Genomic DNA, 26,776 nt, shown 5'->3' on the forward strand with positions numbered 1-26,776 from the left:
CCTTTCTCCTTTAAAACATGGACCTTGGACTCCTGTCTATATATCCCTACCACCTGGAAAAATATTCCTAATCTTGACTTTCTGTTATTTGTACTATCAAAACAATAGGTTTTTCCTGATTTTCCAGGTTTAATATTACACTATTGAATATGATCTTTCAAATGCCACATGCACAAGATTCTGCAATCTCTCTTCCCTGCCATCAAAACTCACTAGTCTACTGCAATACCATGCCTAAGCCTTCCATAGGGATTTTACCACCCGAAAAAGAAACCATCATGAAGTGGCTATATGACAATTTAATTGTACAGGTTACTGCGTACTGTTACAATAAAAACAGAGGTGACCTCAAGTTACCTGAATTATGGACTATTTCCCAGACTCCCCAAAACACCAAAAGATACGGAATCCAAAAAGTTGCTTTGGCATGCACTATAACTTGTGGATTATTAGCCTTTTGATTTATGTCTTCATTAGGCAAATATTTACATTAATCATAGTTTTCCTAAGCACATACCACAGGACAGAGTAGAAAATATCCAGAAAAATCACATAAGGGCAGAGCTTACCAATTTAGGGTTAAACAAGGGCAGGGGGAAGCTTTGATGGTAATATACATATAGATATTATTTATCACATGTGGATAGTAATGAACTACATAGCACTACCCCATGTTGGCTCTAGTTTTATAAAAATATTTCAGACATTTATCTCACACATACTATAGATTTTTCTGCCCACTTCCATGTATTTTGCACTGTTGGTGCACTGAATCACATTAAATTGAAATGGTCTGTTTACACATCTATCTTCCTAATAGATGGTAAATTTTTTATAGGCAGAGGCTGTGTCCTATCCATCTTTGTGTCCTTAGTACCAGCCAGGCACATAGTAAGTGTGCAGTAAAGAGCAAATTTCATATGTAGGAACTATTGGCAAAACTGAAGTAGATTGGATGTTTGTCAGAAACTTCAGGAAAATTTAGATATCCCATTTATTTCTAAAAAGTAAGACATAAATGATGTCTAAAACATATATGTACTATTATACTAACGTTTAAGAAACTGCCAGAATGTCTAGGTGAAAAATAATAATTTTTAAAAAATTGGACCAAAGTAGGACATCAGCTGTCATCCATTTGCAGAATCACCATTATCCATCAGCGATCTCAGTAGTTTTATTAGTGTCTGACTTTATTGATCCTTGATTACAATAGAGTAAGTGAGATTGAAGCTGACGGATTGTTAACTGGATCAGGTAATCTTCTGGCTCTGGTTTTGGCAACCTTGCTAAGTGTCTTTGTGGACTGTGGGAGGCTCTTAGTGAAATTGCAAGCTATTGGATTAATGGCAGAGCATCATGAGCACATTAAGAATGTCTTTTTACAGAAGTAAAATGTGAAAATGACTATAAAGTAGAAAGTGTCAAAAAAAAGATATCATCGTAGTGCCTCTTAGGAAAGATAGCCGTATTTTACATAAATAATGTGACTCTAGCTTAGTCTTCTCTGAAGGTTCTTCAGAGATCTCCCAGATTTACATATTACGGAAATGTGTTCATGCTACAAAATTAACACTGATAATGGATGTTGAGAGGATTAATAATAACCAAAAGAGCTTTTTATATTAGAAGTAGCTTAAAGAAGATAATGAGATAAAAATACTTTTGTCCCCAAACTGGCTTTTCTGGTTGTTCACTGCCTCCGAACAATGCTGCCTTCTGTAAACTATTTCACTGTAGACTGACTGAAGTCTGAAATGTAAGTTCTCATGTTTCTACACATAGAGGTGAGGGGCGAATTGGTGCTGTAAAGTTTAATTATTCCCAAGACTCAGTAGAAAATTAATGTAGCTGCTACTAGAGAATATGGGTGTTAGGATTAAAAAGGACTGTGAATTGTTGAAATGACCATAACCAAAATTTGCTGGGGAGTAAATATTTTTCTTTGTTGAAAACGAATTTTTATAAACCCCTCTTCCTAGCAATACATTAAAATTATGTCTTTATTTTTGTATGTTACATGGTTGAATCTGTTTTCAAGGCTTTTGTGAAAAGCAGGATGAAGAAAAGTGACAAAATAGGTCATTTTCTTTTTTGTGGTATCCTTCAGAAATTTAGTAAGCATGAAGTATGTATTATTAAAAATTTTATGGTCAGTTTGAAATTCAGAACTCAAGCTTTACTGAAGATGAAGCCAGCAATAAGATTGTAGAATGTTTTTCTCCTGACAGAGGATCTCTGTGAATAGTTAGTTTCTTCTCAAATTTGGTCAGTTTACCTTTGATCAGTGTTAATGCACCTCCAGTTGAAATCCTAATAATAGGCTGGAAAGTACAAGTGGTGTTTCTCAAACTTTAATGTGCATGTATATTCCCTGAGAATCTCAGTAAAAATGCAGGTGCTGATTGCCTAGGTCTGGGGTAGGTCTGGGTTCTGTGTTTCTAACAAGCTTCCAGGTGATGCCTGTATTACTTGGTCCCTGGACCATACATCAAGTAGCAAGGACGTAGAGTCCGGTCACTAAACCACAAAGTAACATATATTTGTGAATTCCAATTATAAAGTCGTTTTCACGTATTTGGGTTTATTGGGATCAGTGAGTTTGTCAGCCAAGAAATAGATGACATTGATGGGGATTCGACAAATGCTAGAATGAAGTCTGTGGGTTTGATAGCTTTATGCTGGTCTCAGTGGGCTGTTGATTTCTACTTAAATAAGATTTTGATGATGTACTTAATGAATTTTAAGAAATTGAGGCTTTAGGCTAACGTGGGAAAAATGTACCAATGTACTCAGTTGTTTTAAAAAATACAGTTTCCATAATCGAAATCATTTCTGTGTTCCATCTTGTGCAGCTATGTATTACAAATGTTCTTTCCCCCCCTTCATGCAGAGTATGATCTCTTCCATTGTGAACAGCACTTACTATGCAAATGTCTCAGCAGCAAAATGTCAAGAATTTGGAAGGTGGTACAAACATTTCAAGAAGACAAAAGATATGATGGGTAAGCAAAAAACCGTTGCAGCGGTAGTGGCTACATACCATTACGTGTCATTTGGGGGTTTATCAAAGTCACATCTAAAGCCAGGTCTTTTGATTGCCCAATTAGAGATCAATTTAGAATGTTTCTTCGGGGGTGGGGAGTGGGTATGACTATAATGAGATAATTAAATTCAATAAATGTTTGTGTTTAAATCAGCCAAACTGACTTGGTTGTCAGACATGCAGGAAATCGAGGTGTGAGGAGGGGAGCTGTCATTTTTTAACATCTCAGTGAAGACCTCACCAGGCCTTGAATAACTAATATTAGCTGCGATTTCTCTCAGAGATAAATCATGCTTTTAGGTTTTCAGTTTTTGTTTGCGAGAAAGGGAAAGTGCCTATTTTTAAGGAAACTCAGCTGTATTAAACTTACTAAATTAAACTGTATTTATAGTCCCACAGTTGAGATCAAGTGATTCTTGTAGCTGTCTCCCTTAGCCCCCACCGACAGGCACTTTGGTGAGCAGCACACTGCTTTACTGTCCATACCAGAAAAATCAGTGCATCGTTTCTAAACTTTTAATTCCAGTGTAGCATCCTATCTTAGCATGCAACTTTAGGTCAATATGTGTTATGCAGGAAATACATTAAAATTATCTGCAGTGTAAAATGACAGATAAAAGTTGTATGTTGTACCTAAGCATTTAGATTATGGCATTTTCTCCTTATTGAGATTGTTAGTGTTCACAAAAGCAAGCACTGTGATTAAGGTTAATGTTTTAATTTCTATTAATGTTTTCTTTCACATACTTGTAGCTTCCATATTTTAAAATAATATAGGAATGGGATGTTTAATATGCATAGCATTATGGCCTGTTTTAAATCTATTTCTGTTTACCGCCATTACATTCATTTAATAATAACAACAATAATTTTTCCTAAAGATTTTAAGAAACAAGAGAAGCCGAATTTTGCGCATGTTTTAGCTTTTAATATTTGAAGAAAAACCATCCATCTACCAAAACAGATTCTTTGCCTTTTATAGCTTAGGGCTGTAATGAAGACAATGCATCATTTTTGGAATAATTGCTTGAATTACTATTCTATGTGAATGGCCCACTTGGGCTGATATCACGGGTAGAAATGGAAGGTTTCTTCCCCAATTCTTAGTTATATTCTGCATATATCAGTGACGATAGCAATATGATAAGTTCCTCTAAATATAAAACCTGCATATTTAATGGTAAGAGAAATGATGATTAAAATCAAATCAGAGTCTATACATGGGAAGTCAGTGTCAATTTGGAAAGACCTAAACACATGCAGCTCCATGCTCAGCCTTGCCAGTCAAGAGCATCAAGCCAGTTTCCTTCTCATAGCAGCAAAGCATTTACACCCTTAGAGCTGATGTTTAGCCGATCCACCTGAGGGATCTAGCTAAGCGAGAAACATTCATCCTGGGTAGGTGGGAGTAAATTGCAAAATCTTGACAGCATCAACATTGTACCAGCTCAATTCCCCACCCCTTACTTGCAAGATTGTCTTTAGTATCTGGTAATAGCCATAGCTTCTTGAGAAAATATTTGGGTCTTAGCAACACTGGGTATACTCTGGGTATACTGGCTTACTATATAATAAATTTACTCGCTTTATTCGAAAAAATACTTGCAGATACACCTGCTACCCCCCATGATGGTTAGACTTAAATGAAACAAGCCATATGAGATACTGAGCACAGCGTTCAATATACACTCAGTTATTATTACTTATTGTTATGCCCATTTTTTGATTTCTTTATTATATTGACATCTTTATATTCACTGCTAGGTAAAAATTGAATGTAGAACATTTTATATCACCTTTTTTATTTCACATCTCTTGCCTAGAGTACTGAAGTTAATATGTATCATGAGAAAATATTTTTAAATTTCTTTGGTTGCTTATTATCATAAGCTTATTTTCTTAACTCACTGTTTCTTGTTGCCATTAAGCAAATGACATTTTTCTAGCAGCCATTTTAAAATAAATATCATTGCTTATGAGCCTTCTCGGGGTCATAAGTGAGAGTGAATAACTAAGCACAAAGAATTTGAATATAATTGATTTTATGTCTTAAATTTAAACCACATTTTTAAAAATGAAATCAAAGGTGTTGTCCTACTTTCAAAGTTTGTGGAATTGTTCAGAAGAGGAAAACAAAAAGCCTGGTGAGTTCCATCTTGAAATGGTCTTGGTTTCATTGGATCTTTGGTGTGCCCTGTGTCTACTGTACTGTCACTTTTTATTTAGGAAGTGATCAGCAATCCTTATCAATGCCCATCATTGTTGGCTGAATACTATTTTACTTTTTGTCCACTTTAGTTGAAATGGATAGTCTGTCTGAACTATCCCAGCAAGGTGCCAACCACGTCAATTTTGGCCAGCAGCCGGTCCCAGGGAACACAGCTGAGCAGCCTCCGTCCCCCGCGCAGCTCTCCCATGGCAGCCAGCCCTCTGTCCGGACCCCTCTTCCAAACCTGCACCCTGGGCTTGTATCAACGCCTATCAGTCCTCAATTGGTCAACCAGCAGCTGGTGATGGCTCAGCTGCTGAACCAGCAGTATGCAGTGAATAGACTTTTAGCCCAGCAGTCCTTAAACCAACAATACTTGAACCACCCTCCCCCTGTCAGTAGATCTATGAATAAACCTTTGGAGCAACAGGTTTCAACCAACACAGAGGTGTCTTCCGAAATCTACCAGTGGGTACGTGATGAACTGAAACGAGCAGGAATCTCCCAGGCAGTATTTGCACGTGTGGCTTTTAACAGAACTCAGGTCAGTTTTTTTTCTATTTGTAAATGGTTTTGCTCTCTTTTCTCTCTTCCCTCTCTTCCTTTTTTAGTCCCATCCATACTGGTGTTCATTCTTTTGCTCTGTACTAACATTTTATCTTTCTCTTTATGGGATCATATTGCCTGTTCTGGTGGTGTCTCAAGTTTATTACTCCTTTCCCTATGATACACCTCCTATATCAAGGGACAGCTGTGTACATATTGATCCCAATTCAGGGGCATTGAAAAAATAAATATAAAAAATGTTTCAAACTGACATCTCTTAGGCTTTTATATAATGGAATTATAAACTGTTAGAAGGTTAAGAAAAGCTTCATGCCTTGGGCAAGGCCATTGGCAGGGATTCCAGGCTTTCTAGCCTAATGTCTTTTTCATGTTACCACCCGTATCAAACTTAAGTATATAAATGTCCCCTGTTGAAGTTCTTCTACAGCTTTGTTTTTTAACACCTTGGAAAGCAATTTCTGGCATTTAATTTTAAGCAGCCATTTTGCAAATGTTATATGGCTTATCACATAAAATGTTTCTTAGCTTTATCCCTCATGTTATTGTTAGTGTTCTTCCAAACCTGATTCTCTAGACCAGAGATCAGTAAACTTTGTTCTGTAATAGACCAGATAATAAATATTTTAGGCATTGAAGGACATAAATTCTCTGTCACACTGTGGAGTAATAAGCAGCCACAGACAATAAATAAATGGGTGTAGGTGTGATGAGATTTCAATAAAACTATTTATACAACAGGCTCGGGTTGTGTATTTATACCTTTGTCCTTCTGGACAAATTCCTCTGAAGATATTATCTATCAGCATGGGAGATTAAAATTAAAGAGGGACATACAGAAAAGGTGATACACGATATGAGAGAAGTCATAAGGTGAAGACAGATTTTTGAGAAGCCCTAAACAAATTGATTCTGTTAAATTGTGAATGAGAGGAATTTTTTTTCTTTGTTTGGAAACTAGTATGATATATATGGTGTTTATTTTTGGCCAGGCACACTCAAGAAACAAAAGAGCATGTAACTTTGATGATAATGAAGACGTTAAATCTTTTCAACTTTCTTGTTTTACCACTGTTCTTTCTTTTGTCGATTTATTTTTGGGTTTTGGCCTCACTCATACTTTCCTCTCATATTTAAGTTATTTTTTTATTACATGATTATAAGAATAAAATTCTGGTACAAAAATAATCTAGTATTAATTCCTTGTTGGCAGAGTTTCCATACCTAGGAGAATCCCAGCTGTGACTTATTTTTGGCTTGCCTTAACTAGATTGGGAGTTAGGAGACCTGACAAAGCCTTTAATTCAGTGTTTGTTTTCAGTTTCTTCATCTGTTTTTTGTACATCATTTGTCTATTTTTAAAAAGGCAGTTGCACAAGGTTATGCCTCAGGTTAAAATTGTATGGTTTTACCTGCTTCCATATTTTTACAGCTTAAAAAGCTGTGTTCATTATTAGCTGGTAAACTTAATATGACAGCTATATTCAGTTGGGGGGCAATTATTGAAAAAAAATGAATGAATCAAAAGTCAGCTTTCTAGCTATTCCTGTATCTGGCAGCATTCTTTTTTTTTTTTTTTTTTTAATACAGTAACTAGTAGTTTTCAGCACTAAGCAAAAAAAAAAAAAACAAAAAACAAATCTCTATATTAAAGTCCAATAATGCTTGTTGAATCGAGTTAAAAGCCCAAAAAGACCAGGTGTGGTGGATTGCACCTGTAATCTTACCAGTTTGGGAGGCTGAGATGGGAGGATCAATTGAGCCCAGGAGTTTAAGAGCAGCCTGGATAACATAGCGAGACCCCATCTCTACAAAAACTTTTTAAAAATTAACTGGATGTGGTGACACTTGCCTGTAGTCCTAGCTAGTCGGGGGTCTGAAGCAGGAGGATCGTTTGAGTCCAGGAGTTCAAGGCTGCAGTGACCTATGATCATGCCACTGCACTTTAGCCTGGGCAACAAAGCAAGAACCTGTCTTTATTATAAAAAAAAAAAAAAAGCCCAAAAATACAACATCGACATAGACACAAATGACGTATATGTTTACTGATAAGCATTTTAAAAATTGAGCAAATGAAAGAATTTTCTTTTTTTATACCATATTAATCTCTTTGAAAAGGGTCATCTCTGTGGTTAACATCAAAAACAGTGACTTCATTTTTCTGAGGGTGAGCAGAAAATGAAAACCTGGTACAACTTGATACAGCTACCTCTTTATTAATAATAGCCAATTTAGAAAAAAGTCATTACCAAAAAATTATTTAGACCCCTGGGTTATAAAGGGATTTGGTTTTAAACCTTTATATTGATAATTAGCACTCATCAGTAGAAATAGATGTTGGGCCATATTTGAAGCTGTTTGATTTAAATAAGAGTAATTTTGTATGTATATTTAAATGTTCACTCTTTTGAGTACTAGCTTTTGCACATGCCTGCATGTGTGTATTTTCAGTGGTCATACTTAACCACACACACAGCTGCATTTACTTTAATGATTATGCATTCATATGAATGCATGTAGTGTGTTTATTTCAAAGTGTATGCATTTCAATAAAAGCAGGTGCAGAGTGAGTATGGTGTGAGTGTGGAGTACGAAAATACACATGCTAATGCATATGTATGGACAAGGAGCTTTGCAGAGTTAAACTGCACATCACACATTGTGTGCACTTATTACGACGTGCAATTCCAACTCCAAGTTTAAAAATATTAATGTAAAATGTGTACATACAAAGCTATATGATGTGGTCAGATAAAGACATTATACTTTATAAACAGTATGTTAAAACATTAAAATAATAGGTAACACTGTTTTTAATTGAGAATTATTTTAGTCGTTGACAGCTCTATATAACTTTAAAATGCTGTGTCTCGTATTTTGTAACTCTCAATTGAGAATTTTCTCATCATCTTAATAGGGGCCACTAAATTAAAACATAACCCTCTCTTAAGACTTTCACACGTGACTATTTTTTTAAATCTATCTTTTCTGAAAATTTATGGTGAAATTTATAGAATTACTTGTTTTAAGAAATTTTCCCTCTTCTGAATTGATGGGGCATATGTTCTTTAATTGCTATTGAAGATATCAGCTTTCAGCATATGTCATTCATTCAGTTATGCCTACTTGATGTCTTTTTAATGGAAACCTATGGCTAAAAGTAATTGCCAAGGCTTCTGGATTTATACTTTTTAATTCACCTCTCTGTATTATTGCTATTTAAAGGTTGTGATAAATGAAGATATATTCGTTAGGCCCTTTGGCTTTTGAAAAAATAAAACCCATAGTTTAACTCTGGTCCCACTCTATGGCTTTTCTCCCTTTTTTTCCTCCCTCCTCTTGTGTTTGGCACACTTTATTTTCCAGTAAAATAAAGAATGAAGATGGATTATTCAAAACTGATAACAGTAATGGACCATCATGTAATGTTTTATTGAATTTGAGTTCTGTAAATTATGTGGTGGAGAGAAATTTGCCTGCTTAAGTATAACAGAAATTGCTACTGTGTTCCTATAATTCTTCACAGTGTAATTTAAGAAAAGTCCACTATCCATATCACTATTGAATAAAAGGTAAAAAGGTGCTATTACCCCAACATGACAGCTCTCGATTAGCCTACCAAACGACAGAGATAAATGTGCCTACTTACAACTTACTTGGCACAACTCCAAGGTAGTGGGTGGAGTTTGAAAATCGTCTTTTACCTGAACATGTGATTAAAAATTCACCAAACAACAGAGGCAGGTAGCCTTGAACAGTGTTCTATGTATTTTCTTTTTTGGAGGGAGGTTTCATCAAATCATATTTTCTTTCTGAAGGCTTTGAAGTTCCATGAAGCTGATAAAATCTATTTGAATCAGTGATTATGTTCAAAGAGGAGACAAACGGGAGGCCAGACAGGCTTTTTGTTCAGATTGGCAGTCTCTTTTGCTTATCTGCTGTTTTAAAGAATTCATAATTAGCTTTTGGAAGTACTGATAATATTTATTGAAGGTTTTTTTCTTTCTTTTACAATTACTAATGAATTTTACTTGTAATAACTTGTAAACTCTTTTTGGAATGTAAAAAAAGCTAGGAATTCATCAGTAAATTCATTCTTTAATTGAAAAAAATGAGAATTCTCACTTAACCACTATGTGATAACAATGCAAAATAATTTTAAATTTTCATATATATAGCACACAGCACACATATAATTATTTCTAAGATGTGAAGTCCCAATGAAAGGCAGCTTCTTATTTCCAGTAAAATTATTAATATTCATGATATGCTAGTAACTTCCTACATAACATACAAGTTCTCAAGTTCTTTTCAGAAACAAGAGTGACTAACAGTTTTGTTAAATTTAGTTCAAATTTATTGAGCACCTATGATGGAAAATATTGATATATTTTAGTCCTGGTGTTTCAGTATATTTTATGACATGACAAGTAAGGTACGTGATGGCCTTGACATACTATTTTTTAGCATGAAGAAGTTTTGGTAAGAGGCCCCTCTTACTATGCACTATGGGAGATTACTACAAATGACCTTAGCAATTCAGTACTATACATTCAACTATAGGAAATAGAAAGTGGGGGCCACACACATCTTGAATCCATAAATGCGGCAATTCAAATAATAATGACCTGAACAGGAAAGGAACATATATTCCCAGATCTGGGTTCTGAAAGCAGTCATTTTTCATCCAGAATTATTCTAAAGTGACTGAATTTTTTTTTTTTTTATGTAATTAACACAGATCAAAGTGTTTTCTAACAATATTTTCAAGCATTTCCACCAGGGGGCACTCCCCTCATTGAAAGCTCTGGGCCAAAAGAAAAAAAAAAAAAAAACCCGAAGGTTTTTAAAAATACCTGAGACTGTCTACACTGGCTACTTTAAAGCTCTTTGAGTGTTCCAGGGTTTGAAACGTTGCTTCAGACCATCAACATATTTCAGGCAAAAAAACTGCACTTGTTCCAGTAGAATAATTAATTTAAGTGGAAATAAAATGCTTTGCCCCTAAAACACTTGTATGCTCAAATGGAAGGTCACACCAACATGGAAATGTGGATAGAGAACTTATTAAACTCTCTCCTAAGGGACATGCTATCTTCTACTGTAAGCCATACAGGGAATGACTTAGTTTCATGTTAGCAAGACTTGAGAAAGAATATTATTGTGTATTTTTTCATGTATAGGTCTTTGCTGCCTCAGGAAATATTTTTGATAGAAATATGTGATATATTACTATGTTGTTTAAGATTTTCAAATACCTTATTTCAAGTTTCCCAAATATAATAACATCCTAAATATTTATAGGCTATATTTGGCCCTCATCTATTTTTTTTAATTGTTAACCAATTAGTGTAGATGAATATTTTACAAAATGCCACATAACTTTTCACTGAAGGCCCCCCATGATGCTAATAGTTACCATTAGAATTTACCCATGGGATAATATATCTTCTTAAGGTTCTATCACCTGTCTGTGAATTTTTCCTTTTGTGGTTCAATACACATAATCTATTTAGTGAACAGTTATCAAACATTTTTGTGGTAGGCATTGTGTTGGGACGACAAAATGAATATTAGATTATACTCAATCAATTTATAAGATTGTATTTATGTATACTGAATGTTTGTACCTATCTTCCTATTTCTGTGTATTTGATATGTATTGCTTTGCCAAGAGCATTTTTTAATGCATAATGTTTGGTACAGAGGGCTGGAGAGCAAGGGCTATTTAATTATACCCATTTTCAAAATTCTTTTTTAAGACCTGTATGTTTTGGTTCCAATATGACACGTCAGGAACACAGTCAATCTAATTAGTTGGCCTTGTGCAAATTAAATAACTGAATGATTGACTGCCTGTTTGACTGAGTTTTAGTTAAATTGACTCAATGTTTTGCTCTTGTGTAGACACAGTTGCAGCATTTCTCGTTAGTCCTGTGAGTGAAAGGACACGTGCCCTTCATTCTTCCGTCACATTTCTTAGGGTAAAACCAAAAGTTCAGGTCCAATTTCCAAGCTTTGGTTTCAATAAACCAAGAGAGAGACAACTTTAAAATTGACTATTAAGCCTCCTGCTCTTGTTGGAGGTTCTTTTTAAATACCAGTTTATAAATCATTTTAACAGGTGGACAGTGCTTTTATATTATCTGCACCCAACTGTTATATTTAGGCAATATGTTACATTATCCTTGAGGAATTGGAAACAAAGCCAGGTTCTAGGAAACCATGAAGGAAAAAAAACCCAGCTGTTATAGCTCTGGGCCTCTGTTGTTTTGACATGACACTCCCTACCTTTCTTCCCCCAGGGTACACTTTAACCGTTTCTGCAGGTTATTGGAAAGTGGATTTGCAAATTATATAGAAATTTTGACAAAATTTTATTATGAGTTATATTGTGAGAAGCTGATATTCTGGCTAAGAAGCCAAATGTGTCTTGGTATTCCAAGCGTTATTTCATGTACAAGGTTGAATAGATAAGGGCTGCTTAGCTGTTATAAAATGGACAGAAAATTTTTCTAGTATTTTTGTTTCATATTATCTCCCAAACATGGTGGGGAAAACCACCCATTTTTGAAAGAGTTCTTCTAAAAGTTAAAACAAAATTAGTTGAAAGCTAATGCTTTATTATTTTGGGGAAAGATACCTTAAAAAGGTTTTCTAATGATTTGTAAATTTCTATCACTAATAATTTTTATTCCTTAAGAAATATGATACTTACAGAATTTGATAATATTCTTTTCCTTGGCATGCTATGATGGATTTCTGCAGTGAGGAAAAGTGGTTATGTATTTCAGATTTATGTATGGTTTCTGAAGATCAAAGTTTTAACCTGTTACCCAGCAGTATCATATAACAATAATAGTATTTAGAATCATTTGGGATAGTCAGTGTGGTTCCCTTTAAATGGTAAATTGAAAGGGTCACCTGGTGTCATTTACTTTGATAATTTGAAGATTAAGGAATAACTTAAAACATTGCCTGTGAAAAGGTAACATAAATCTTAGGTAATGCTTTGGTAATATTCTTCTTTTTCCAATATATTACAATTCATTTTCTGGTATTTTCTTTGAAAGTTCTACTTCTCTAGAAATGGCTTCGTATCTTTACATATTGGGCTGCTGGCATTCCCCTGCCTTTGTTTAGGCAGCTTGAGAACTATACAGTTCAATGCTGTTGTATTATGAGGATTTCATTTATTCCTAACTTCCCTGGATCTCTGTGAAAGATTTCATGGCAAGTTAAGCTACTCAAAGCAAGGAGACCAATTAGGCAGTTTCAGTTTATGTTATATGTAAAGCAGATGCTTAATAAAATTAAGAATACAATTGAGGCTCTCTTCTCCACCACTTCAATTGTAACTAATATATTCCTATGCAGAATTAATGCCTCTGACTGTTCATTTTCTAAACAGTGGAGAAGAAAAGGGAAGCAAGCTCACCCTGTGCCTTTCATTCCCCGCAGGGCTTGCTTTCAGAAATCCTCCGAAAGGAAGAGGACCCCAAGACTGCATCCCAGTCTTTGCTGGTAAACCTTCGGGCTATGCAGAATTTCTTGCAGTTACCAGAAGCTGAAAGAGACCGAATATACCAGGACGAAAGGGAAAGGAGCTTGAATGCTGCCTCAGCCATGGGACCTGCCCCCCTGATAAGCACACCACCCAGCCGCCCTCCCCAGGTGCAGTCTCCTCTTCCTCTTTGCCGTTCTTCTCTGTTTTGCCTTTTTTTTTTTTAACGTTTGAGAAAGAATATTAACAAGAAATTAGATAGATACATAGATTTAGATTAAAAAAAAAAAACTCGTAGAGTTGCTTGAGTAGAATTTCATCCCAAATCACTAATTCTGATATAAAGACAATAAGCTACTAATTAGATAGAAGAAAGAAAATTACTTTGTGTTGCTTCATTCCTTGGGTTCTTTGGGGGTGAAAGTAGTCTTTAAATGGGATATTTGTCTCTACTTCTGTTATTAAGTAAAGAACTATTTTAAACTCAATAGGGATTAAAAAAACAGAATAAAGTCAGTTTTATCACGGCCAGTTTTAGAACTGCCATTTGAATAGTAAATAAATAAAAATAAATAATTGCATTTGTATGTGTGCTTTCCAATACAAACTGCAGCTGGTACCAATTACACATCATCTCATTTGTAATCTTTCATAATTAAGTTTAATACAATCCTTGAAGACAGCTTTAAATGGGCCTGATAAGGAATTCTGTCCATAGTCCCAGAAATGGGCACATTTTCTGTTTCTCCAAATTTTAAACTTTTTAGGAAGGAAAAAAGTCACCTTCCAGGTAATTTGTATGTGTATCTGTATTGTTATTCTTTAAATGAAGTTTAAAGAGTAGCCTCATAACTATTATGAGAATTCAAGAAATTAATTTTTGGTATGAACTATTAGATAAAAGTTAGATAGTTAGTAGATAAGACTCAAAATCCACAAGCAAATATATTTTCTTAAATGTTTAATTTATGGCATGCACAACTCTTAAAAAAGTAAGGTCAGTTAAAACTGGATAAAGATTGAATATAGAAAACAAATTCAAAGTATTCATATACCATAATGTCATAATGAAATTATATCTTGATGTTAATTTCTTTTCATCAATGGTAAAAACTAATCATGCATTTCTAAGTATAGAAATCTAGAAAAATCCTATTCAACACTAAAGAAAGAAACTGCTACAGATATTCCAAAAATAAGAAATAGATATTCAGCCACTTGTTGAGGGTCTTAAACTGCTTATCATAGTGTTCTGAAATGATTATTTTTTAGAAACATCACAAAAATCTATTTTCTTCATTTTATTTGATGAAAATCAATCTGGTCTTGATATCTATAGGAGCAGGCTAGAAGGAAATCATTGCTGTAATTATGCATAAGAAAGTCATGTTTCTTTAGGAGAAAAGAATGGCATCTATATACATATACACATCTGCCTGCCTGCACACACACACAGTTATTGAGTTTGATCTGTAAAGCCTCCTATAAAATATTTCCTAAGGTAAAGAATGAGGAACTCTTTATATATATGTGTGTGTGACTTGTAACAGTGATTAAACAGAAAATAGTATACTTTGGATTTGGGTTAATATTTTTTCTGCAGTGTTTAGTGTTAATACACACACCTTTATTAGTTAACTTTGCTCCTGTAGTCATCACTGACAGGGCCTTTGGGCAAAGAGTTATTTTACTTACCACTTAATCTGCAATACTAATAAAAGAATTGCTAATTTAAGACCAATGTGAACTGCAACGTTGAACTTTTTTTTTTTTTAATCTAGCTAAATATTTGACTTAGTGGTTCCCTGATACAGCTTTTGTTTTCTAATTTTTGTAGAATTTTAATGGTTTTGTTTTCCAAATGTGGTTCTGCTGTCCGTATTCATCAGGTTTTTTCTTGAGCCAAAGTTATGCTGATTCTGATTATTAATTGATATCTCCTTTCATATACCATAGGTTTCCTATGAATGTGTTTAAAGGCCTTATTGGCTAGTAAGTTGGGATAGAAAATGTATATAATTTATTTTAGCTCAGATTATTGATTAACTGGTTGAGCCACCCTTAGCCTTACTTGTTTGTTCTCAAGAGGAGCTGAGACCAAAGCTATGAGTGTCCTGGCAATGATGAACATATACAGTATGTAGATATTATAGATTTTTTAGTGAAACTTTCAAAGAAATTGTTTCTATTAATGCCATATTATTGGCCATCTAACCAGATTCCAAAATGATTATCCGATGTGTGTGTGTTTTATTTCACTACTGTAATATAAATCTTTAAGGTATCTTATTTGCCTCACAGAGAATCTCTTTGCATTACTTAATGTTGTTATAATAGAACTAACTACCAATTTGTTCACATTTTACCATTTAACAATAATTTGGTGAATTAAATTTTAAGAAATTCTAATGTATTAAAGGTATTGTCAATGCAAAATGAGTACTTTAGATTTGGAAAAACATTTTATAGAGCAGTTGAATTAGTAGTATTTTTCAGCAGTTGAAATCAAATGCTTAAACTGGAACCAATATATCACACATAAGATTTTAATATGCTTATTACAAATAACTAAAATGAAGGGGGAAAATGGAGGAAATCACAGATACAGAAACAGACTGCAAAATTTTGTCTTAATTTTATATTTTACCATGGAGGAATCTATATGAAATTACTATGCATTGTATTTCCCCCAAAATGAAAAGATTTGAAACATATTTTGAGACAAATCTTGAGCTTCGGTTCAATTTTAACCCTGATTTCTTTCTAAAGAACTGCATGTTAAAGACAGAGAGGCTGTTAGTATTTCACAGAAAACCCAGGCCACCTTTAGGCCTGAGAGACTTCCAGCTCCTTGTAGAGTGTAAGTCATATATAAGGTGATTTTGGAATGCCCCCAGGGCATACCAGACTAAGGACCCTAACTATTGAGAGGCTTGGATTCTAAGTCATCTTCAAAAAGGGACTTCCCTGGCTATGCAGGCCCCAGTTAATAGTTCGAGGAATACCTCACCTGGGCACACCTAGACCAGCTTCAGAAAACACCAGAGCTCTTGGCTGGTCCAGCCCAGGTGAGATGCTGCTTATGCAGAGGTATCCCTTGTTTGTACTCCATGCCATGTGCTTTGTCCTCTGCCTGGGGCACTAGGCTCTGGGCCAGACCTGCTTGCTAAAAGCATATTTTCACAACTTTACATGCTCTGATTTGAGCAGTAAGAATATCTTGCACTTGATAATGGTTCACAGTTTTCTAAGCACCTTTACATACATTAATTTGTTGAATCCTCATACCAACCTTTTGCTAGGAGAAAAATGAGAAAACCAAGTCTAGGGTTTAGTAAAAGTTTTGAAATCCCCTGTTAGGTCCGTTGCTCTTTCCTCTACCTCAAACAACCTCCTCAAAATACAAACAAATCTACTTTAGCAAGGGGGAAATGAAACTTGAGGTTTTTTTTCTGTTTGTCATAGAGGATAGGAAGTTTTATTGTTAGATTGGGAAGAGGAACAGATAGGAGAGCATTGTCCTGATGAAATAAATGTTTAACAAATGATTCACTTGGGAAGACTTTGGACAATGGTGTTTCTGAGATTGTGGATAAAATAGCCCCTTCCAAACTTTGTTCATATAAAAATATCTGGGAGAACTGGGAGAACCACCCACTCCTGTAGGGTTCCCTGGTCTTCTAAAAGGTTTCTTTTCTGACTGTGCTTTGCAAACTTTCCTGATGAATTTATTAGAAGAATTTTATTAATAATAATTAATGATTATTTTCTGAAAACGATCTGTTCTACACAATAGTTCAGTTTTAAGTGATAATTTCTACCTTAGGTATATGCTTATCTTGGTTTTATTTGTGTATTTTAATATGTGTGACTTTTGGGAGTTAATTTAACAATTTCTGTTACCATAAGGACTGTTTGAAAGCATATAACTATCAAGTTAGAATTTTTACATGAATTATACAACTCTTTTTTTTCCTTCATTTTATACATCTCTTTATGTCTTTAGTTCCTTCTAAAGTGAGATACGTTGTTTTACAACAAATGCTTTAGAAAATTTATAAAGGTCATGTAAGGAATACACAATCTGATAGTTGCACTGTTCCATCTCTTTACAACAAATCCTTGTATATTCTAATGAAACATAGGTTCATCTTGATTTCAAGTTCAGTTACAGGCAGGAACTTCACACTTGATAAAAGTTTTATTTATTATGAATCCTTTGAACAATATCATTTTAAGATCTCACTTATGTGCTTGTGAAATGCTTCCCATTAATAGTCATCTTTTAAAAGCTAGAGGACTTCTAAAGTCTAGATTTAGAAAATAATTATTATTGTTCCTAAAGAATAAAGAAATCTCTAAGAAGATTAAACCATGGCCCTAAAGACAATGTTAATATATAAAAATTTGAGAGTGGAAAATATTTTTCATCACCAATAAACATCCACAGAATACACACTACTTGGAAAACACACTACTTTCTTACACACTACTAAGAAAACATTTATAGTTTGCATACCTTGGAAAATAAATTCAGGTTGGATCTTAATTAAAAATTAGACATTAATGAGCTAGATTTACCAAAGGACCACCAAAAAGCAAATCCAGCCTATTTTGAAAAGTAAGAATTTTTTCCAAGTAAAGAAGGCCTGTATAACATCATGAACTCGGTACAACTCTGTGGTTTCTAAGATAAGCACTAGCATCAGACAAACTTAAGTTCAGATCTCAGCCTTACCCCGTGGACAAATTATTTACCCTCTTTGTTTTAAGAGTTTTCTCAGTTTTAAAATAGGGCAATCATAGTACCTACTTAGGGTTGTTATGCAGGTTAAGAAGTTAACATACATTAACACAATGTCCAGCACATAATAGACAACTAATAAATGTCAGCCTTCATTATCATAATTATTGAAACTGCATAAAACTTTAATTTCATACATTTGAGAGCAGTGTGCTTGCAGGCATTTCCTCATGCATCAGTGAGTAGTACATTGACCAAGCAAGGCCAGAGAAGAGTTCATCTTTTGTAACCTAAAAGTTTGATTTGGTGCTTTTAGCAACCCATGAAGAAGCAAAAGAATTTTCATGGAAGATTTGTGTTTTACTGCAGAATTTCAGCGAAATAAAAAGCAGACCCTGGTGCTGCACCCTCTCCCCACATGGAAGGATAAATAGTAGAAGCTCCAATTCTTAACTGCTTCTCCGGCGCCACCTTAATAATGGAGTAGTACACCCTACCTTGATAAAAGCTATTCTGAAAGCAACTGCATTTATTTTACCTCTTGAGCTATTTGCGGAGAAGAACTGAAGAGTAGTTTGTTTTGCCTGGAATGAACTACTTTATGAATTTTAATGTGTGATATAATATTAAAAGCTAAACCAGGATTAAAGAAGATTTTTTTTGTACTAAGCTAAAATAGTACTTAGTAGAGTGAGGTATAAAAGATTTTTGTTTCCATTTTTACCTGGGGAAAAATTCAGCTTTCATATTTTTGAAAAGCTATCCAAGTCAGTTCCCCTTAAGCAATAGCTTGTGTTTAGGAAAAAAATGTGATTCCAGAATCCTAATAGCTTATCTTTGATAAGATGCATATCTGAGCCAACAAGATGGTAAAGAAGAGCTTTTTAAATATTTTTAAAATGAGTAATACAGAGAGACTTTTTAACTTTATAGTTTTTAAAGTTTTCATATGTACTTGTTTTCCACTTCTGTTTTGACAGTGTGAGCTATTAGGAAATGATTATTTGATTTTTTTTATGATTTAGGATTCTTGCTTTTTGGCTCAGGGTATAATTGTTCATAATAAAAAAAATTAACCAAAGAAATTTTTAGAAAGAAGATCACAGGGTTAAGATAAATGATTATAGCCCACCTCAAAGATAAATTCCTCAACATAGTTTTTACAAAAGAATGAAAATTATTTTAAAAGCAGAACGAAACACCAAGTCCCCAAAGCCTGCTGCTCTTAGCTATTGCTAAGCAGATTGCTACCAAGGACCTGTTTTCTTCCAAGGCACTGGACTTGGTGCCCCCATTTCCATAACATTCAATTTTCAAAGCGATTGAAATGGCTTTTCTTTTCTCTTTCATTTAAGCAGTGAGAAAAATAGGTATTAAAAGGGACCCCATGGTGTGATCAAATTTATCCCTCTGCCTCAAAGCAAGACCACCCCAGAGCAAAGTTTCGAATCTCACCAAAGCAACTTTGTGGGCAATTTATGGTAATGCGGTAACTCTTCTGGCTCCTAAAGTGGTGTTTAGCAGATTATTGCTTCAAAGCCCTATGTGTGTTCTTCGTGGCCTCCAGTCATTAATACACCTCTGTGAGTGCCCTTGCTTACTACAGTCACAGAGCAAGCAAGCGAACACTGGAGATCTAGCCTAAACTCTTGCCTTGTTCCTGTCTCCAGTTGATAGTTTAAGGGAGGCAGTGGAGGCCTCATGGGTTGGTCCTGCCTCATCTGCTGTGTCCTCTTCAGGCCTGTGGTCCAGCCAGTTTATGACATTGTCTTTTCAGTGCTTAGAAGGGTAGTGTCATGGTGGAGGAAATGACCTCCCTTCTCAAGATAACCAAGAGGTGAATTATTTTGCTAACCGGCTAGAAGTTAAAGGGATTTAGAAGGTACATTTTAAAGGGGACTCGTATTTACCCTCTGAGTACAGAGAATTGAATGGAGTAACGTTGGCCCCTCTTTTCATACCAAATATTTTGGGGACAGGGTGAAATAAACTTGGAAGACTTGTGGCTTGACTAGAAGGTTATGTCATTTAATGCCAAAAAATTATTTGTTTATCCTAAAATGCAGTTCATTTTCTATTGTTCATAGTTTATGTGAGAAGCTGTCCAGGATGGTAAGTTTCTAGAGGACAAAAAACCTGAGTTCTGTAAAGTACCCTAAGAAGTGAGATCCTTAATTGGAGCATTTTGCTGAAAGAAACATGGTTCTCTATCTGTAGTAATTTTTCATTTATATTTTCATCGATTTCCCAGTAAAAAATTAGCTACATAGCTCATATGTAAGTTTTCCAGGCTGGTTCATACACTGAATAATAAAAATTAAATTTGGAGTTTTAAAAATTAATAATAGTATCAATAAATTTTGAGGTTGATTTTATTTTTCCCCTAAAATTTTGTGGCATTTTCCTGGGTTATCTGCTTATCATTATTACCAAAGGCACTGATTTAATTTTTCACTCAAGATTATACATTTTGAATATATTTGTAAAGTCACTGATTATATATTTTGTGTAACTTACAGTATTGTTCTATTAAATATTGTGAAACATTTTCTTATTGTCTGATTCCACAAGTCAAAAGGAAATAGTTATATACAGGGGTGCCAGAAAAAGATGAAATAATTATACAGAACAGCTTGGACATGCACGTGTAAAATGCAACCAGCCTTTATGATAATTAAGCAAGGCACTGTACCTGCTTCATGGATGGATAGAAGATTTAAATATGCAGTTCTGCAAATGGCTTTGTTATGGAAGATTTTTAAAATGAAACATAAGAGGAAAAGGCATAAAAAAGAGTCTAAAATTAAAAAGGCCATAGTATGTAATAGCTATTAGTGATGCAATTGTCTGTTAGGCACTGGGTACCCAGCGAAGATACAGTACTGTGCATTATAATTTTAATTGTGAATTTCCTTTGTTAGGATTGCAATGCAAGGTAATTGGGAGACAATTAGTTTAGGGTTTTCAAGTCTTTGAAACTATTCTGTTTTCCAGAAAACTTACTTTATGGCATTGTAATTCCTGGTTGTCAGCTGGCAGTTGCTGTCATATTACAGATGCAATCACCTGTGACAATGTGACTTCCTTAACTTAAGCAATCTGATCTCAGGGCAATAACTAAGGTTGAATGACTGCACTGTTGATCACCTTGATCATAAAAGGAGCAACAATGTCCAGTTTGGATGCTGAGCCTGAGAAGCTTCAAAACAATTTGGCCAATGAAAAATGACAGCCATGTTCAAAATGTTTTGTAGGTGAAAACAGCTACTATTGCCACTGAGAGGAATGGGAAACCAGAGAACAATACCATGAACATTAATGCTTCCATTTATGATGAGATTCAGCAGGAAATGAAGCGTGCTAAAGTGTCCCAAGCACTGTTTGCAAAGGTTGCGGCAACCAAAAGCCAGGTAAGAGCCTCTACTAGGCATTGAGAATGTTTATCTGTGATGTTATTGGAATTTTCATTAAAATAAGTATCTATTTTCAATATGAACTTACAACTGAGAGGCCACTATCTCCAGGATTATTTACAGAGCTCTAAAATGGAACAGTCTTCAAATTCAGGTCATAGATATTTGGTCAACAGCCACTCCTCAAACCAAGGATTTCTCAGTAATCCCTGAATCAATTAAATAGTTGTTTCAGAAGAAGGATATTATAATGTTTAGAAAGTTTCTCATTCTGGTCTATTGTAATAGAATAGATAACTTGAATTAATATTGTTTCATTATTATTTAGATGGCCTGGATTTCCATTCTAAAGTACTACAAACATAGTTTCTTCTGTTCCAACTTGGCTATCTGTAACTACTAGGTGCACTTACTAACATTAACTGGCATACACACACGTATCTTTGCATAGTAATGATTTTAGTTTTTCTATAAGACACAAAAATTGAATTATAATTAGAAAAGTTGTCCAACTCTGATGAATTATAACTGAATAAACTTGAATTGGAAAAGTTGCAAATTTCTACAAAACAAGATAAAAACAAAGGATAGATAATGTAGTCTTTTATCAGCATAATCATCATATTTTGATAATTTATGTTCATCAGAAGTAGAATCATCTATGTGAACAAAGTTACAATTATCTATAAACCCTTCCCCAAGGCCAAGAATACTTTTTAAACGTCCAGAAGAACACTAAACTCTCTTCCCCTTCAAAAAGGATTTGATAATACTCTCAAGGTGAGATTTAGAGGCAATCAAGGGCTCCAGGTGAGATTTTAACAACTTGGAATTTTACACAAGTGTATTTTCATTATCATTAATGAAACTTCTTTTATAAAACAGCCTGGCTGTTGTGAACTTCTGACAAAATATGTAATCCTGGGAGTGTTTACGATATGAGGTAGTTATGATATAATACCTTTTTGGCTTTTCTTAAAATTTTACTCTGTCAATGTTAATAGTGTTACTTGATGGGAGTTTTGCTTTAGGAAAATGTTGTTCTTGTTTAAGTTATAGGCTGGATGAAATACTTAAGGGATATCTTGGAAATGTTATATAAAAATGATTAAACTCAAGCTGTGGACTGTAAAAATTATAGCTTTATAGGCCACATGCCTGCCTACCCTTCAATCACTGTCAAAGTGATAATTTCTACAATAATATGTTTCTTTTATTGTGAGATTCTAAACATCAAGTGCTGTTTAAACATTAAACTGAATTGTTTATGTTAGTGCTGTACTCAGCGTGTCATACATCAGGCCACCGTAATCTCTCATGGAATGTAAAATTCTGTCATGAATCATGGCTTGTATATCGGAAATTACTGTAATTTTGATTGGAAATTACAGGGCTCTTGAAATGTTTCTAATTATGATAGAATGTTAGAGCCGCTTTAAACCTGTGTGCTTCTTCAGATGTCTTCATTTACATGCCAAGACTATGCATTAAGGAGAAATGTCCTATTCTCACTTTACCCCCCCACCTCCCCACCCACCCCGCACATTCTTGTTTTGGCTGTTTAGTCTAATTATGATGAGGATCTCATATTTAAATATATATTATCTTGCCTTTCTTTCTGATCCTACATCTTTTTCCCCCTGACCTGTCCAATTATCAAGAATAACAGATTGTATTCCTGCAAGGAACAGACACTTTCCCCAAATCTACAAAATGGAGAAACTAAACATGTATATTATTATGATAAGGGTCAGCCTTAAAACAAACAAAATTTAATATTAAAACTTTTCAGTAATTGTCATTTAGTTGCCTGTCATCTGTCATTTAATTCAACCAATCCCCTCTCCCCATTTTCCTTTCTGACTGTAGCATAGCTCCCTGTGGTTAACAGCTCCTTTGCTACCTTTGAATTCATTCTTTTAAATGATACCCCAGATTCTCCCCACCTGGGCTGAATTACTGATTTTGGAACTGTCCAGACCATAGCAGCGGTTGGGTGATAATGTCATGTAAGTGATGTTCTGAGGAGTTTTTAAACATCCTTGCTCTTTGTACCCTGTCCTGGACAGCCGCTCCTGAGGCTCTGTGTCACAGTGTCAAGGGCAGCTTCTAAGCATCTGCTGTCATGGTGTGTTTCCCAAAACCATGAAAGCTTTTAGCTGATCTCCTAAGTGGTCGAGAGAGAATCCAAGGGGTCAGTTGTAGGCTGTGAGTCAGGCAGACTGTTAACTTTCATCCCCCTGGACAGTTTTTCCTAAATTCTCATTGACTCTAACTTCCCGGCAGAGCATTTTTGTAGTCTTCTTAGTTGTTCAGTTTAGATGTTAGCACTACCCTCTTTTTGAGAATATGTACAAAGATTGACGATTACTTAAAAAGGAGACAGTCTAAAACCTGTATATATTACTAAGAGAGGAAACCTGGCTTAATAAGGAATGGTGCTCATTGACTTAAGTTCTGTTCTCCTGCCATGATGTTTGTGAAGGAAACAGAAAAAACATGAAAATCTTCAAATCTGAGTGACCCTTTTCATGGTCAAAATTCTAAAATGGTTATTGACGCCTCAGATACATGTACCAGGGCTTGTCAGAATGCAGCTGCCGCCCCCCAGGAGGAAGTGCATGTGCAGCGGAAGGAACCAGAGTCACTTCTGTCTCAGCCCATCTACCTCCAGCTGCTTCTGTGTCTCACCCTGGTTGTCTGGGTTGGCTTAGCCATCAGCTTTTTCATGCTAGACCCTATCATGCATTATATGTTATCTACATTTAATTTAGTAACCCTATCATTATATTTCTCATTTTACACATGAGGGTCATTCAACTAATAAATACTCAAGCCAACTCCAACTTCTCTGCATTTCCCTCCTATTTTAGTATTTCTTCAGGGTTCAAGGCAGTATCCGTAGTGAGGTTATACCCTGCTCCAGGAAAGAGGAATTAGGATTGCTGGACTAATTGATAGAAACAGAGAAACAGTGAGGGCTTTCCCGTCTTCAGTGACGTGGTCATGGAACACAGGTTCTTACCAACACAGAGCCCTCAGAGTCCAGGCTTTATGCCTGATAGAAGTGGGTGTACATGGTGGAGAAATCAGAGGAGGCTAACTATAACCCAGGGTCTGTCGCTGACGCTATAGTATTAAGAAAATGTAACTTTTTTGAGCCTAAGAGTCTTTCATCATGGGAGGAGATCACATGCTATAACGTTTGCAAAAGAGCTTTTAAGTTATACAGCACTATATACAAATGGTAACATTTTATAAAGTGCTAAGCAAGATGTTCAGTCCTCCACATGGGTAAGGGTGATTTATTTATCATGTATCTATGTATCTAAAATATCTTTCATTTTAAAAGGTAAAGCGTGCCTGCAGTGACTAATGCACAAAGTATTTTCAGTAAAAGAAACCAACTCATGTAGATTCCACCATTTCACATGTGTTATATTATCTCTTCTCTTCAATGAATAATAGATATGAGATTGTTTTTAACTCTAATAGAAACGTCTGAATAAAATATGCAAGTAAAACCTGAAGGTAGGCTACTTTTTGTGCTTGGTTAGGAAAGCAAGCTAATGCAAACTTTAAAAAGATGATATGCTTTAAACATAATGTGAATAGCTACAAATGAATACACTTTATATTCTGGGTATTCAAATAAGCAGCAGTTTTTCCAAGTGAATCATATTGGAATTTTATCAAACATTTAGTCTGATAACATTCAAATAATTATGAGAGCAGAATTTGCTAATTTTACTGTTTTAAAAAAATAGTTGATTTCGGTAATAACCATTACGGTATCAAGGTTCAGTTACTGTTCATTGGTTATAGTGTTTTCATATGGGAGATGGAAATGGAATTCTTTCCTTAATGGTGGCAGATGTTGGAATCTAATTTTATTCCACAGCAAACCCCTTGAGAGCTTTGAGACTTAAGGTGTGTGTCCAGCAAGGGGACATTAGCAGTGCTGTAGGCCTTGCCTTGTATATCGAATTGTTACATTGATTTTCGTGTTTGCATAGGTGGAGCTTGCAGATACAGTAGTGCAGTGAGAGAGTAAAGGGCTTTTACTGAGCTGCACTGCATCACCACTTGTGTTTAGAAAATGATTTCTCTCTAGTGCTTTATTGAACAGGGTATTTCTGTTAGGTAAAGCAGCTAGATGATGAAAATTCTATTTGACTGAACGTACTTTCAGTATAATTGTTTGCAGTCTCTACGAGTTAGAGGACACTTTGGCTGCTGCAACTTCAACTGATTGATAGGTAGGGTTTTCAACACTAAAAAAAGAGGATTTCTGACTCTGCAAAAAGAGCACAACTAGTAGAAGACAGTAAATAACTTAAAAGCCTTTTTCTTTCTTCCATCTACTTTTCACTTTTGTCATTGAGATTCAGGCCCTCTAGGATGAGAGAGAAAGAGGGAAATAGAAAAAGAACATTTCAGTGCTCCTTGGGTTTGTAGGTTAAAAAAAGCATCATTCTGACCTTTAGGTTTTTAAATTCTTAGATGGTAATTGGATGTCTTAAATACAAGTAAGACATATGTCACAAATCAATGTGGCTAGAAATAGGGCTAAAAATGTAATTTTCATTGCTGGCAATAGGAATCTATAGTGACAAAATCCAGAAATAAAATCACGAAAGCAGTGACATTGCATTCTGTATTTCTAGCATGTTAGCGAAGGCATCTTTTATTTTGTTAGAATTAAATTACACTTCATGGAAGCTATAGTTTGAAGCTCTGTGCTGATTCATTCTTTTGGAAGATTCATGTAACAGACTTTGCTACAACAGGATTTCACCTGTGTAGCTTCCTATTTAAGGCACTGCTGTGCAGATTTGAGAGTCACGGTTTCTGTTATTCCTGGTGCCACATCCTTTTGTAGCAGTCTGTGGAAAGATCTTTACGTTGTGACCTCAGAGCCCCTTCCCTTGGGCAAACAAAGTTTTCCTCAGCCAGGGTATGAAGAGAGAGCTGTCGCTTTTGCCTTCTCCGGTGGGTCCTTTTCTTTTTTTTTTTTTTCCTAAGCTTAGTAGAGGAGACCATGAGGGGGGGATACAGCTTAGGTTTCCCTTGGATCTATTTGCCTGAGTTGGTAAGAGGAGCATTTTTAGGGAGAAAGAGGAGAGAGATAAGACAGCCCAGAGTGTACCCCTTTATCTCAGCAATCTGTCCTCTGTCCTTGTTAAATTTAACATACCTTTTTGGAGGCCCATGTGCTATATTCTTGAGTGAGAAGGTTGTAAAATTAATTGTTCTTCTATTTTAAGGTATTCTGTATTAGTAGCCATCTCTAAAA

At 35.1% G+C, this 26,776-nt stretch overlaps 1 protein-coding gene across 9 annotated transcripts in view; it reads left to right on the forward strand.

The window, feature by feature from the left end:
* Positions 1-26,776, forward strand: part of SATB1 (SATB homeobox 1) — a 96,865-nt gene that overhangs the window by 45,100 nt on the left and 24,989 nt on the right. For all 9 annotated transcript variants that reach the window (XM_045538169.1, XM_045538195.1, XM_045538222.1 and 6 more), the window contains 4 exons: positions 2,894-3,005; positions 5,345-5,799; positions 13,281-13,493; positions 21,322-21,477. In XM_045538169.1, the coding sequence (XP_045394125.1) occupies positions 2,894-3,005; positions 5,345-5,799; positions 13,281-13,493; positions 21,322-21,477 (936 nt within the window). The remainder of the gene's footprint in view (positions 1-2,893; positions 3,006-5,344; positions 5,800-13,280; positions 13,494-21,321; positions 21,478-26,776) is intronic.

The sequence above is a fragment of the Lemur catta genome, chromosome 1 (assembly GCF_020740605.2).
Source record: "Lemur catta isolate mLemCat1 chromosome 1, mLemCat1.pri, whole genome shotgun sequence".
NCBI lineage: Eukaryota > Metazoa > Chordata > Mammalia > Primates > Lemuridae > Lemur > Lemur catta.